At 39.8% G+C, this 15,034-nt stretch overlaps 1 protein-coding gene across 3 annotated transcripts in view; it reads right to left on the bottom strand.

Annotated features, from left to right (window-relative positions):
• Nucleotides 1–15,034, bottom strand: part of BTBD7 (BTB domain containing 7) — a 61,361-nt gene that overhangs the window by 13,451 nt on the left and 32,876 nt on the right. For all 3 annotated transcript variants that reach the window (XM_048307800.1, XM_048307802.1, XM_048307801.1), the window contains exons 4-7: nucleotides 4,468–4,676; nucleotides 3,024–3,099; nucleotides 615–775; nucleotides 153–296 (exon numbers count right to left, since the gene is read on the bottom strand). In XM_048307800.1, the coding sequence (XP_048163757.1) occupies nucleotides 153–296; nucleotides 615–775; nucleotides 3,024–3,099; nucleotides 4,468–4,676 (590 nt within the window). The remainder of the gene's footprint in view (nucleotides 1–152; nucleotides 297–614; nucleotides 776–3,023; nucleotides 3,100–4,467; nucleotides 4,677–15,034) is intronic.

Here is a 15,034-nt window from a genome sequence, read left to right as displayed (position 1 = left end):
GATGATCAATCTTGTAAGTCTTGTTAAATTGAAAATGTTAGTATTTTAGGCCAGTACATGTAAAGAGACACAAAACACACCAAAATCTTTCCCTGTTTACAGAACCCCCTGATGACTCCAATCTGAGAACAGTCACGTGTTGCTGATATTACCTTAGCCTCCTCCACATACGGTGAGAACAGTCTTGGCCGCACATATATTCCAGCATTTTTTTGCCGCAGCCAGGCATTTGACTTTCCACCTTCTGATGTTGGTAGCATGTCTGAAGGAGGAGTACTAATCAGGCCTCTCTTCATCTTTAAGAATCAAGAAAGAGTTTCATGTTTTTTAAAATATTAATATGGTAAAAACTTGCAATAAATGCATTTTTTACACTGAATCCTTACACCACTGATTTTTCTTTAGCCTTCTGATAGATTTAAAGGACACAAAATCTAACCAGAAAAAGTGCTATACATCTATTACTCTCAATGATAACATTTTAGAAGTTAATCTTTAAAATAAATAAACAAAACCAACACCCACCAAAGCAAAAAAACCCTCACACCTGAACACTGTAACATGTGAAGTACAAAGAACCCAGAGATGGTATTTGTATGAGACTACTGACTTACTGCATCACTCAGTACTTCACTATTCATGGGTAAGATGTGCTCAATGCGGACAAAAGGTAGAAGTGGAGACAGGATCTCCCTCAGCTCTTCAATGTCAAGATCTCTCCTCTTCACACCTCTTTTATTCACACTGTGAGCTGTACCACTGAGTAAATTAGGCTCTGTGGGAAGGAGACATGTTAAGTTTACATGAGAAAGTTTAAAGAGGATAGCGAGAGGTACAGGGCGTACAGGAAGTGATAGAAAAGGAAAAAAACCTCTCATTTTATATCAATAGTGCTCATCAGCACTGTTCCACAAAACTAACAACTGAACATGGCACTTAGTGCTATGGTCTAGTTGACAGGGTGGTGATTGGTCAAAGGTTGCACTCCATGATCCTGGAGGTCTCTTCCAATCTAAATGATTCCATGATTCTACTTCATGCCTTGAAATCTTATATGAAGCATCCACAGAGAAGTTCATTTCATACAAGCACAGGTCATTTGCACAGCTGCCAGTTTCAAAGTGTAAGCCAGGCAGAAAATACAAAGATAACACTTGGGATAAACACTTGGAAAGCTCTATTAAGAGCTATGCTATGAAAACATTTGTACCTCCCTGCTAGCAGTTCCCACAAGGTCTCTCTCCTGTAGCTCCTTTCCCTTTCCCCAGCAGTTTTCAAAGACACTTTCTACAAATCAAGGTCTGAAGAGTCCTCAGGGATACATTATTCTAGCTTCCTTGTGTAACCCACCTCAGTAACATGTCAAACCCACTCCAATTGCTCTTAGGATCACAGGACACCTATCTGTGCCAGGAGTGGGTATCTTCCTTGAGACAGCAAGATGACCATATACCCACATGTGTATTTTAGGTACTGTGACCAACCTGAATTTGACTGGCTTCCCTCTCTGAGGGAACCTGTCAAACATACCCACCCTCCCTTGGTACATGCAGCTCAACTTTTGTTCACAGCTCATTACATTCTCTAATGCATTGTGGCATTTTAGTGACACCATCACACATTCAGAGCTGCAATATAAGGAGTGCCACTGAGGAATTTAGATGAAATTACTAGACTAAATCTGCCCCTAATCTGACAGAATGTGGCATCACTGTTATTTCTGCTTTTGCTTATTGTGTTATCTGATGATCCCAGATAAGAGAAGTGAGCTGTTTACTTAATGAATGCCAGAGAAAGAAGCTGTGCAGTGTTCCCAAAGGAGCAGCTTCTGCCCCAGTCCAGGTCTGTTACTGTTTAACTGGCTCCATTATGTTCCAATGTGCCCTAGGACAAACACTTGGAAAATCTTGTTTTGGCAATAGGTTAATACTTACTCAGGTCACTAGAAGCACATCCTTTAACTAACTTTTTGTTGCATTTCGTAAAACATGTCCATGACAAAGCAGTTGTATTGCAAGCAGTAACAGTGGATTTCAAAAGCATGGCCAGCCCTCCCAAGACAGTAGTCACACCAGTAGTGCTCTGTTTTCACTCTGGCAGGTTCTTCCCTTTCTGTTCCTCTTGCGGCACTATGTGACTGACATTTGTAGTGCAGATGAACTACAAGATCCTTATATTTGTTATTTGGGAAATATATGTTTAACCTACTTTCCATATCCAACACGTGTGAGATTGCCCTTGAAGTTACCACTCTAGGCTCATAAAAATATATTTACATCTACTTTAGGGAAAACACTGGTGCCACTTGTTGGCTTATTTCTCTCTACCAGATTCCTGTGAGAGAGACACACAAACTGAAGTGAAAGGCTGACATATTAAACTAAGACTGCTGTGAGAAGCCTGCATAAGAAGATACTGCAGGGTTTTTTATGTGATGAATTAGTTACAAGAAAAATAATTCTGAGCCAACAGGAAACCAACCAGACTTCAAATCAGACAATCATAGAGACTGAAAGGACCTCTAGAAGTTCAGTCACAACCAAGACCATCTTCCCACACCTCCCCAGCTAAGGCACAGAACACTGCCCTTCACTGCATCCAGTTGGGATGTGAATACCTCCAAGGATGGAGATCCCACAACTAATGTGGGCAACCTGTGCCAGTGTCTGACCATCTTCACAGTTTCTTGTATTTCAGTTAATGCCTCATCTTGTCCTGGGTGCCTAGAGAAGAGTGCTGCTCTATTTTCCTTGCTTCCTGCCATTAGATATTTATAGACTTTGCTAAGATCCCCTCTAAGCCTTTTCTTCTTCAGGCTAAACAATCCCATCTCCCTCAGAATGCTGTGTTCTCATTTTTTAGATAACAAAACCTTTAAAGAAAGGAAGAGCATTTGCTTTGTTTTGACTGTACTATGGACAAAGTAGACTGAATTTCCCTATGTGACAGACGATTCACAAAATAGAACTGCCATAAATTTTGGTTTATTTGGTTTAGTACTGCATGGTTCAAAGGATCCTCACCTCGATCTGCTATCCTCTTCATCAATTGGTGTTCTCCCCATTTAATCAGATATTTAAGAATATCTTGTTCACTTGCCTGTAGAAACAGAAAGTCAGTAATCTGTATATGCTTAATTTAATGTCACATACACATACACAAAAGAAAAAAAAAATCACAGGTCTTTTACAGCTCTAAAGAAACACAGCTGTACCAAAGCATGAAGTATTTGCACTTTATGATCTGCTTACCACCTTCTCCTAATATTTTAAGCTGTACTACTGGTATATCACCACCATAATTTCTAGATTCATATTATTTACTGAATCCCTAGGAAGAGGAAGAAGTTTTCCACAGAAGGAAGAATTTTATTTAGTATGGAAACTTATAGGTATAAAGTTTGAATTACTAAATTTAATTAAAAGGGGCAGTTCTACCTCTGGGTGTTTCGAACTTTTGTTTAACATTACAAATTCAGCATCTGCCAGCCTGAAAAATGATGAAAATAATCAACTCTATTAAATTATAATCTATGTGAAAATTTTTCAGTAATACTATAATTAAAACAACTTTGCTTTGTTCATACCTATACACGTGCTGACCACTCAACATTCTTACAGAAAAAAAATCATGTACTAAAAAATTTATCTATGTAATTTCTTAACAAGTAGGGTAGGAAATTTAGTCATAATATAACCTCTTATGGAAGATCAACACTACTGTTAACTGTAATGTCTGAAATGTTTCGAGTAAACAAATCTTTAAAAGAACCACTTAAAATAATCTCTAGCACTTACTTTTTTATAAAGGATTAAGATTGAAATGAGTGCAGTTAAAAAAAAAAAATCTAGTAATCTTTAAGCTATAAAAAATTATTAAAATCATTATAAAGCTATCTCCTCTGAAGAGAAACAGCAGCAAAAACCTAGAATCTTTTTATTGGCCAGTACCGTTCTCTCTCCCTAAAACCACACAATCACTGAAGGCAAGTCACAAAAAACCCCCTAAATTCTGCAATACTTGTCAGAGAAGGTATTTTTCTCTCTCCACAAAAATAAATCGAGTTTTCTGATTTCTAGTTTATTAGCTCCCACTGCCCTAAATTAGTATGTGTGTTGTTACAGCAAAACTACTCCCACCACGTAATTTTATAAATCTCTTGAACAGGCAAGGCAAATGTTAGGTTCAGAAATGTGTTGTTTAAAATAATTTGCATCCATTTATAAACCATTATTAGACTTCTAAGCAATAGCATATACCACATTTGGGTTGTGTTACAAGCCAAGAACAAAACAATCTCCTTAATCACTACTTCCATTTCATTTTTTTACATATTACAGAAGGAGTGCTTAGTGTGTACAAGCCTGCTTCAGCCTACAATTTAAAATTAACTATTCCCAAGCATTTCTAGCAATGGTATAATACATCCTTCTAGCAGGACCAGGTGTACTCTGCAATGCAGGTTACCTGTAAATAGTCAGACTGAATAGCTGTGAGCAGGTGGTCCTTGCTGAGTTCATAGAAGACCTCTGAAGTCATGACCTGGGTAAACTCCTCACAGAGGAAATGTAGTGCTTGGCGATGTACCCACTTGGAACCGTACGGCTGAGAGCTCCACTTCAGAATGGCAATTAAGGTGTCCAGTGAGATGCTCTCAGCAATAATATCTTCACAGCCTACAAAACAAGGGCAACAATCAGTGATGTTGTTACAGAAGCACTTTGATCCTGAAGGAATAATACACGTGGCTAAATCTGTAATATAAAGGGTCACATGACTCCCAGTGAGACTAAATACAGAAGTGCCCTACAGATCAAGGTTGAAAACAAGGTCATATTTTGACTAAAAGTACAACAATTTTAACAGCGGTTTAGGATTCCAACTACAGTGTTATTTACCTTTTAAAGGCACATGAAACATCATGGCTGCTAGCATGCCTAGATGAAAACTGGAAAGCTAGTTCAACCCAGCCAGAATCCCCCTTTGGTTATCTGAGTGTTTAACATATTTTAACATTGCACATTTGAGTCTGAGTCACTATTGTTTGCAGCAGATTCACAGAAACCTATGAACTGTAACAAAGGTGGGATTTCTGTCAGTATCACTTTGCTCATGGACCCTCCTGAGACAGACCATGCAGAGAAGCAGAAACATAAGCTGTGACACTGTGTTGGTACTCAGCTACTCGGTACAGGATGAGGGCAGCAAAGCATCATTTTCTGACTCACAGAGAGGGCAGGAAGCAGTGGATAGCTACTCCAGGCCACCACGATGGCCTCAGTATCCAGCAAGGCACAGAGGGCGCCAGGACAGGGAGCACCTTCTCTGACAGGGAAGCAGAAGGGAGGCAGACTTAGGGGAGTCTGCTACAGTTTCTTCCTACTCACTGCTTTATTAAGATCTACTCTTTCACAGGGTACACATCTTCTGAAGGAGAGAGAGTATAGTTAAAACTCCTGAAGGGAAATGGAGCAGATTTGGAAGAAATGAGGGAAGACATACTGTAGGAGGGCTGAAAACATGGGTACCAGGGGCTATGGAATTAAGACAGATGGCACCACAACACTGATAACTTGAAGTCTCCAACAGCACTCTGTTGATTTCACGTGTACATCTAGTTTAGCACAAAGATAGCAATTTAAAGAAAAAAATCCTCAGAATTATACATTCCAGTCTCAACCCAGTACAGCCACAAAATTACAGCTGTGCTTATGCCCATAAGAGGTCCCCAGACAGTTCAGAACTACATGTCTACACTGCAATTTTACTTGTTATACATCATCATTTTTCTCTCAAAGATATCTAAAAACTAAACTTTGTTTAGGGATGTGTATCACATTACTGAGCTCTTGCACTAAGCTGAGTAAAGAAGCGTTTAGCACAGCAATCTCAACCCTAGCCAAGACAAAGACGGGTCTCCTGATGCTACATATTTTTGCACTGGCTGCATACAGGTAAAACACACTAGCAACAATTAACAGAAATAAAAGAAAAACCTTACTTTTCTACATAGGACAGCATACAGAATATATAGTATTCATTCCATTTCCATTGTAACTAATAATGTGAAAGATATGTTTCTAAGGAGTAGGTAGTAACAGGTGAACACATTTCTTCAAGTAGGAGGGAATTTGTCAAAGGAGCTATTACTCAGAATTAAAATCACTAAAAGGGAAATTTAAACAGGAGGGTTAAGAAGGTAGTAGAACATGATACTGCTTATGAATTTACCTGTCCTATTAGACACACATATTTGTACCTAATAGTATAACAACCCTAGTGTGGTAATTTTAAGAACAATATTCCACCAAGAAAATTTTCTAAGCTTTTCAGGAATATGTCTGAATGTATACATAGTTTTGGAAACAATCTTTATTTAATTTCTAAAGCAATTTATGAGAGTAATGTCTGTCCCCCAACAGTAATGCATTTTACACCAGTTCATATTTAAACCTAACTTCCCTCAACAAGCAGATGGATGATTTTTTTTTCACATGCCCGATTCACCTGAGAAAAGGAAGACTGAATGCAGCCATTGACAGAAGGGCTACCCAAAGCACACACATTTCTGGACAATGCAGCACATGCAACATCACACTGTGCATCCCCAGACAGACTGTACATTTGCTTCTTTCAAAGAGGTGAGTGTTGAATCATGTTTCAACACAACTGCTTTGTCCTTCACCATTACTGAAATAGTATGGCACTTCTCAGACCTACCTGTTTCCGTGAGGTTACATATTATCATTACTACGACTAGTAAGAGCAGATGCCTCATTATAGATACTGACCTCTAACCTGCACGGCAAGCACTGGCCCCAAGTGAGCAGTGCACAGGCAGCAAAGATGGGTTGGAGGCACTTGGAACATCACTACAGTCATCACCAGTACTGGTTAGAACACAGGATGAGAATGTTCTGAAATGCACTCCATGGGTTGAGGTACAGGTTACTGAAACTGCCCCCTCTAGACGGGGGAATTCCCCAGATTCCTAAAGTCTTAAGTCTTAGAAAGTTCTGGTCAAGAATCTGAGAAAGAGCCTTAAACAAACAAACAAGAAACAACTAAACCATCAAAAACACAACCTATCATACAAAAAGCTCAAAATACTTCAGCATACGTCACAAACACGAGTAAATGAAGTCTGAAGCTTTCCACTTCAGGATCCATTTTTACTCCAACAGCAGAGGGCTGACATTGCATTTAATGTCCCGCGAGTCCCTCTCACCTTTCCTTTTGGGGCTCAAGAAAGGAAAACGTTAAGTTAGCAGCAAACCTGGCACGTGAATGAAAGTTAAAGGTGACTAGTTGCAATTTGCTTAAAAGAGGAGTGTGACTCCCATGAATAAGAAACACAATTGTTTGAAACAATTCTTTTAGGGTCATCTGCACTCAGCCTTCCCCTGCTGAATCCTAACACAACTTTTTGCATGCAATTGCTCTGCTTGCATGCAAACTGACTTCAGCAGACACTGCATCCCCCTGAACTCTAAACATCACATGTAAGGACTGCTCCATTTCAAAGGCAGTAAACTCACATACTGAAATCAGTCACCAGGATACTCAAACTGCAAGAGTAGAGACTTATCTCAAAATTAATGCCATTCCTAGTATTTAATCTGACATTTATTTTTGAAATAAAGATGCCTGCCCCGTGAAAAGACATGAGAAATGCAGTTCCAAAGATCTGAGCAACAGCAATTTATAGAAACAGTACATCAGCTCAGTCTCAATTCTTCTGTCAAGTTCAATTATTGCACAACTAACAATAATATGACATCAGGTGAAAAGCTCATTAAGGATGACTAGCAAATGAAACAGTCTTTTTCCCAATTAATTTTAGCAGCGGGTCAAATGTGTGGGATTATTAAAAGTATTTCTTCTGAAGTAAGCATAAGGTAATAATTAAAGTGTTTTTTTAACTTCTAAATAAATTGGGGCAACCCAATTCTAGCTATGGAAGGAATCCAATTTCCTTTCTTCTTTGGCAGAAGTCTTTTCTGCTTTAACAATCAGCCACTTGGCAAAAAAAGTAGCCATCTAATAGCCACACTTTTGCTCTTCAGAGTGGAATAGAGCACTTTTTTCTTGTGAATACTATTTTTTTAATACTCAGGCAGCAACAGTCTTCCCAAGATCCATCTGCAGTGTCCCACAAGCTTCTGTGACCACTACTATCCTTCAGAGATTCAACCTGAAATTTACAAAAAGGAAAGATAATTATCACATTTTGCACAAATTATGCTATTCCATGCACTCCTTTTGCTGGATGCCAATGGACAATGCCTACAATCAAGTCCTTTCTGCTTCCACAGTTCTCTCTCAAATGCAGTTCCACAGTCCTTCCAGACAGAAATAGCTTGAGCCTACATTTAGCATTCTAGCTAGCGGCTTAGGATCAGACAGTTGACAGACCTACTGAAGACAAGTGCCTTCAACAATCAGCAAAAGTGGCATTAAGCAAAGCTACAAAACTGTTAGCTTGATTTAACTCATTCTGAGCTGAAGCCCTTCCCTCTAAACTTGTGCACATCAGTGGAGCCAAGGAAAAAAAAAGTAGTAAGAATTCATCTTAACACTGAACTGAAATCTAGAAGCTATTAAATGTTTATTGTCACATTAGGAGAGACCACGCTGGCAATCACAGGAACCACAGTTTTTGAATTTATTGGCAGGTAGAGAACAGTTCAGATGTACAGCCTGCAGCTAGTCTGGACTGCAACATGTTTGGAAGCTCCAAACATGCCTGTCTCATCCATTCATGTGCATCCTTGCTGCTCTAACCAAGATTCTCAAAGGAAGAGAAAGAAAAAAGGAAGATACCATTTGTCCAGCTTCTTTCCCACATCTTATAGACCCAGAGCTGCAAATATACCCTGTACTTGCTAAGGATTCCTTAGAGGGTAGCCCATGCTCACAGGCTGTGGGAGCAGTCATAGAAGCTAAACTCACACAGTGCTATTAAACTAGATTTTCTCCTTCTTACACACCACATGTCCCCTGTCTCTTCTTCATGCTGGTGCTTGGTGGCTACTCATGAGCTAGCCAACTAATTTCCATCAATCCTGCTTCCAGCAACATCAAGTTCACAATAGCCCAAACCCTACAGAGAGCACAGAGAACATAAACAAGGAGACTACTGCAGGAGGAAGGGCAGCACTACCAATCAATCAGTGTCAGATACAAGTGAGCTCATACACTTGAGAGACATGGCAATTGGAATTTATGTTCTCCATGGCAGTACAAAAACAGTACGAGCAAGTCATGAGACTTACATAGTACAAACAGGAACTACCTTTTTAACTAGTTATCACAGAAGCAGCAACTCCAACAACCTCTACCTTTCTCTAACTGTACAGTGAACAAGGATCTTGTTCAACTTCCACCTTTTGGATGCAGGCATTTTCCCAGTCTATTAACGTTTATTGCCTCCTGGCAGCACTGTACTCTCCGTCTTCATGGAATGCTACAGGTTCCTAGCTTTTCAACATTTTAGTGCTTTTCTATCTCCTCCTGAAACTATTTTTAAAAAGTATCTTTAAAAGCAGATTAAGTTAATTGATAACTGATGCCAAGGCTGGAATTTGCAGGTGCACTGTTTCCCACATCTTAGACCTCTGAAGCAGACATTCTGGTTAGTGAAAGTGTAAAACTATGTGAATGTTTTGCAGAAGAGAAAACAAGACCTAAATAGCACTGGAGATAACGAAGTGCTCAATGGGCCACTGCTGAAGTCTATGGCCAAATGTGTGATGTTTTTTGAGCTATTTTTAATCCCTCTGCTGATTTTTCCAAGCATAAAAATTTAAAACATGCATGTAAAGCCATCCTTGAAAGGCTGGATTCAAAGTACATCTATTATGGCATTGTTAATGTATAAAGCATTATAGTTTGCTTTATTCAAATACAAAGCTCATGACTTCATAGCAATTCAATTAACTGTTAAAGCAAAAATAAAATATTATCTGAAGGTAAGGTCAAGGCAGCATTTTGTGCTACTCTTAACCATTCTTCTTCAGTGAAAAGTCTTGAATCATGTCAAATCCAATACAATATATTATTCAGTTATTTGAAATAATTAGAGAGCAGACAAAAACTATGCAACTTGCATTATTTAAAAATAATTTAATTAATGATACAGTTATAAAGCTGTTAAACCTTCTAAGATATTAACAGCTGGATTTTTTAAGTTGTAAGTTTAGCCAGAAAAACAAGGTAATCATTACATGTTTAAAGCAATCAATATTGGTGGAACAAGCTCTCTAATGTTTTCTCTCCCAAAGGTGAAAATGAATTTACTGTTCTGCTCCTGCCACAGGTAAAATGCATGAATTTAGGAAGCCTGAAATTTGCACCCATGTGCATCCTAATCTTTAGCTTCTTGCAGCCATTCAGTTGGTAACTGCCCTTGGCTGGCTTCAGCATTCCTTGAGCAGCACATCAGCAGCACCAGCAGACAGCAAAGCTGATCCAGCCTAAACAGAAAACCACCATGGGTCAGAAACACAACGTGCCAACTCAACCATAACAAACCAGAGGGAGAACTTCATATGGGAACAACAGAGAGCTGAGGGAGGAAGAGCTGATGTTTAGAGTGACCACCACCAACCACCACCAGTCAGCATTTAAGCCACGTACTTCCTAGAACCTGGTGGCTGAAAGAAAAACCTGTAAACAGTGACCAGCACTGTTTCTCTATAAATTATGACATTGCAAACAAATTGTATGTGCTCTGCTGCAGAACTCGGTCAAATTCTTTATCCTTGCATATAACCTTGGAATGCAACTGCTATACTGGAAGATCCTTTCCAGTCTTCATAATATAAAACCTAAGCAATAGTTTCAGGCTTGAGTGCAAGTGAATCATTACAAGGAGACAACAGGTCAGATGAGCTTCTACAGGTACACTGGTGATAAAATGAAGACTAGGGAAAATGTGAGCCCTTTTCAGAAGGGAACAGAAGACTCAGTTAACTGGAACATGGAGGAGGCTGAGGTGTTAACAACTTTTTTACCTCATCTTCACCAATAGGTGTTCCAGCCACACCACCCCAGTCACAGAAGGCAAAAGCAGGGGGAGAATGAAGAACTGCCCACTGTAGAAGAAGATCAGGTTCAAGACCATATAAAGAACCTGAAGATGCACAGGTCCATGGGAGCTGAGGGAACTGGTGGATGAGGTGGTTAAACCACTATACATCATATCTGAGAAGTTGTAGCAGTCCAGTGAAGTTCCCACTGACTGAAAAAGGGAGACATAACCCTCATTTTTATAGAAAAAAGGAAAACTCAGGGAACTACAGGCCAGTCAGTCTCACTTCTGTGCAAGGCAAGATCATGGAGCAGATCCTTCTGGAAACAACACCACCAAGCTGTGTGGTGCAGTCAATATGCTGGAGGGATGGGATGCCACCCAGAAGTGCCTTGACAGGCTTGAGAAGTTGGCCTCTGTGAACCTCATGAAGTTCATCAAGGCCAAGTGCAAGGTCCTACATGTGGGCTGGGGCAATACCAAGCACAAATATAGGCTGGGTGGAAAACGGATTTAGAGCAGCCCTGAGGAGAAGGGCTTGGGGGTCTTGGTGGATGAGAAGCTCAACACGACCCAGCAACTCAGCCAAGAGACTTTATAGCACCTATATACCTAAAGGGGCTCAAGGAAGCTGGAGAGAGACTATTTACAAGGGCATGTAGGGATAATGACATGGGAGAATGACTTCAAACTCAAAGAGGGCAGGTTTAGATTAGGTAGAAATTCTTTACCGTGAGGGTAATGAGGCACTGGAACAGGCTGCCCAGAGAAGCTGTGGATGCCTCATCCCCAGAAGTGTTCAAGACGAGGCTGGATGGGGCTTTGAGAAACCTGGTCTTGTGAAAGGCACCTGTCTACAGCAAGGAGGCTGGAAAAAGATGATCTTTAAGGCCCCTTCCAACCCAAACCATTCTTTGATTCTATGACTTAAATTAATAGTTACTTAATCATACACAATTTATTTCAAAGCTCCTTTGAGCATTCCTACTGCACTGATATGTAACTGACACACTTGCACTAATCTCCCAATACATTTATGTGTATTTAATACTGCTACTGTGGGATTCCTGGCATTTCAGTCCTCCTATGATCAAGAGTACTTTTGATGTCAAGCAGTATCTGCTTCTAGATCAAAGGCTTTGCTACTCAATATGGCTTTAAATAAAGCTTCTAAGTTCTTATAGTTGTCAAGAGTAAATGCAACACCTAAAATAAAAGCAAAGGAAAACAAAAAGTCTCAATTTGAGTTAGTTTTTGTCAGTCTTACTTTAGAAAACTTTTTTGCATCAGTTGACAGAAAAGGTTCTCAGGCAAAACTACTTCATAAGGTCCCAGTATCTAAAAGCCTATCACAGAAAAACATTCTGTACCACAGCCTCAGTGGGACTATCCATGACAGTAGGCAACAAGGCCAAGATGCAATAGAGGATTCACATATGTAATACAGCTATCTAATAAAACTAATACGCCTGAAGTCAAACTTCCCTGCAACAGCAGGGCAGTACAGTAAGACTGGAAGTGGGGATTATTTTAACAACGTGTGATGAACAGGACTAGGGAACTGATCTGGTGTTAGTAACTGTGCTACAGAAGAGCAAGGGATAAGTGATATTAAACCAAATCTTTGTGAGTCAATGTGTTAAAATGATTGCACCAGTACAGTTGACAGAGAGAAGCAAGGTAGCATGAAGACAGAAAAACTGCAGCAGACGACAGAAACAGGCAGCCAGAGCACAGAAATGTTCCACTAAGGGATGTGCTCCAACCTCCTGGAAAGGGCTCTAATCCTCACAGCCTCTGTGAAAGCCCTGAAGAGCTTTGCTTTTGATAGTAACAACTACCAGAGCACCTCTAAGAGCAGTGTCAGTCCTATTAGGTAACAAATGGGTTTCAGTATGATCAGCTCTATTATCCACATATATATATATCATGACCAGATATGCTTGCTGATTAGTGCATTTACTCAAGTAAGTTCATTCAAAGACCCATTTCAGTTTCTCTTGTAAGGTAAGTGGCAATCCTCAGCTGAAACAAATCAAGAGGAAGGCAGAGGAAATTCTAGATAAAGGTTGCCCTGCTTTACTTGGACAGTAAAGATTCATTGCATATGCTATCACTGTCTTCATCATGGGGAAACTATCTATTAAATTACCATAGTCAGAAAAAGGAGTATCACGGTGTTAGGAATGGGAAAATTTCCATGGAAATAGTCAAAGCTGAATCATCTGCTGCAACTGAAGAAAAATTACAACATCTGGATATTTAGAAAGGTCCCTGAAGACAAATCAAACTAAAATCTGTTGAAAATAAAAACAGCTGATCAGAAGCTTTAAAATACACCACTTCACTTGACACTCAGTTACAAACACCCCGGCAAAACTGAGTACAAGTGAGAAAAACGAATTGGAAAGAGTATCCAGACTCAACATAATAAGCCCAAAATATTTTCCAGGAAACCAAGGAGACAAGCATTAGCAAGTTTGCAATTGGCTAGCAGGAGTGAACTGAAACAAAAAACTTTAGATGAGGGTGTGGAAATCTAGAGAAGAAACTTAAGACATCAGCTACTGAGAAAGCCAGCTGATGGAATCAGTCAGTACTTGGGCAGAACTGGACACCTGCTGCACCACAGAGTGGAAAAACACTGTCAGAGGTCCAAGCTAAGAGATTTCAGGAGAACTGCCTGCTCCAACATCTACACAATGCTGTCTCTTCCTGCAGCACTCTGTATAACATCTAGAAGCCAGATGTTTGAGTGACAGCTTCCAGCATAGAAATCTGCTAGCTGTGAAATCAGGGAATGGGATAGACACTACTGAAATTAAGATCTCCCATCTTCCTCACGTTAAGTATTATAGTAAGTGAGGACAAGGTGCTACAATTAAGTCGGAAACAAGAATGGCGGTCACAACTAAAGCACATCTTTAAGTGATCTCAGTCACGTGCAGGCATATAGTTTTCCCTGCTCAAATAAGCTTTAATTTTGATTGTAAGACTATACCAGAGCAGTTCTTCCATGTCTGCAGAGTACCAAAGACCTAAACATGAACTCTGCAAATTAAGTATGAAATTATTAGATTCCGACTCCACTGGCATATACAGATCTACAGAGCGCTTACTACTTTCTCCTGTAGCTAGAGAATGCAGCACCAATTTGTAAAATCCTAATTAGGTGAAGTTAACATCTAGAATTTCAGTATCTGAAAAGGTGCCAAATCTACATTTTCTAGTATTTGATAATTTAATAGATTTCAACACTTGCTGATTTTACTGCATTTCTCCCCTATATATAACAACAGCTTCACCCCTCAACCTCACTACTTTTGTGGTCAGAAAGGGATTTACTACGGAAAGAAGAAAATCTCTGAACGTCACTACATCCCTCTACCTCCTCCCTATGACCATCTCCAAAACACTACAGCTCCAGTTCATCCAGAGGGCCACCTAGACCGAGCCTGCACTGCTGCACTCATTGGCTTCAGCCACCCAAGTGTGCTGCTAAGGTGCAAGCCCAGCGCAGCTCCTGCAGCTGCCTTTCTTTTACTCTCCTAGAGGTAGTACTAAGGGAATACTCCCAGGAAAAAGTAGAGATCTTGTTACCACTGACTCATGGAATATATATTCCAGAGCAGCATGCAGACCAGTAATGCACTCTGTAGTGCATTACTGAAAAGGGTGCCAGTTTAGGACATGCTGATCCAAACATGCTCAACTTAAAGAGAGCAGAAACAAACTCAGCACCAAATAAAACATCAGCTTGTTTTTCAGTATTTACTAACACTGAAAATAAAAGCCATTTTCCTATCTATAACTAACTTTCTCTTTGAAGATCTCTATCTGTCAATGCTTTTCTGCGTTGATATAACCGACACTGCTTCCTCAGAGCGCTTCCAGACCACAGTTGTTCAAATTTAGTTTCCAATCTGAGTAAAAGAATTGCACCCTTTTCATTTATGAAACAGTGCATAATTATTCGGTGTCTCACTGAGGGTTTCATTCACC

Source organism: Corvus hawaiiensis, chromosome 6 (genome assembly GCF_020740725.1).
Source record: "Corvus hawaiiensis isolate bCorHaw1 chromosome 6, bCorHaw1.pri.cur, whole genome shotgun sequence".
In the NCBI taxonomy this organism is placed as follows: Eukaryota; Metazoa; Chordata; class Aves; order Passeriformes; family Corvidae; genus Corvus; species Corvus hawaiiensis.
This window is presented reverse-complemented; position numbering and strand designations above follow the sequence as displayed.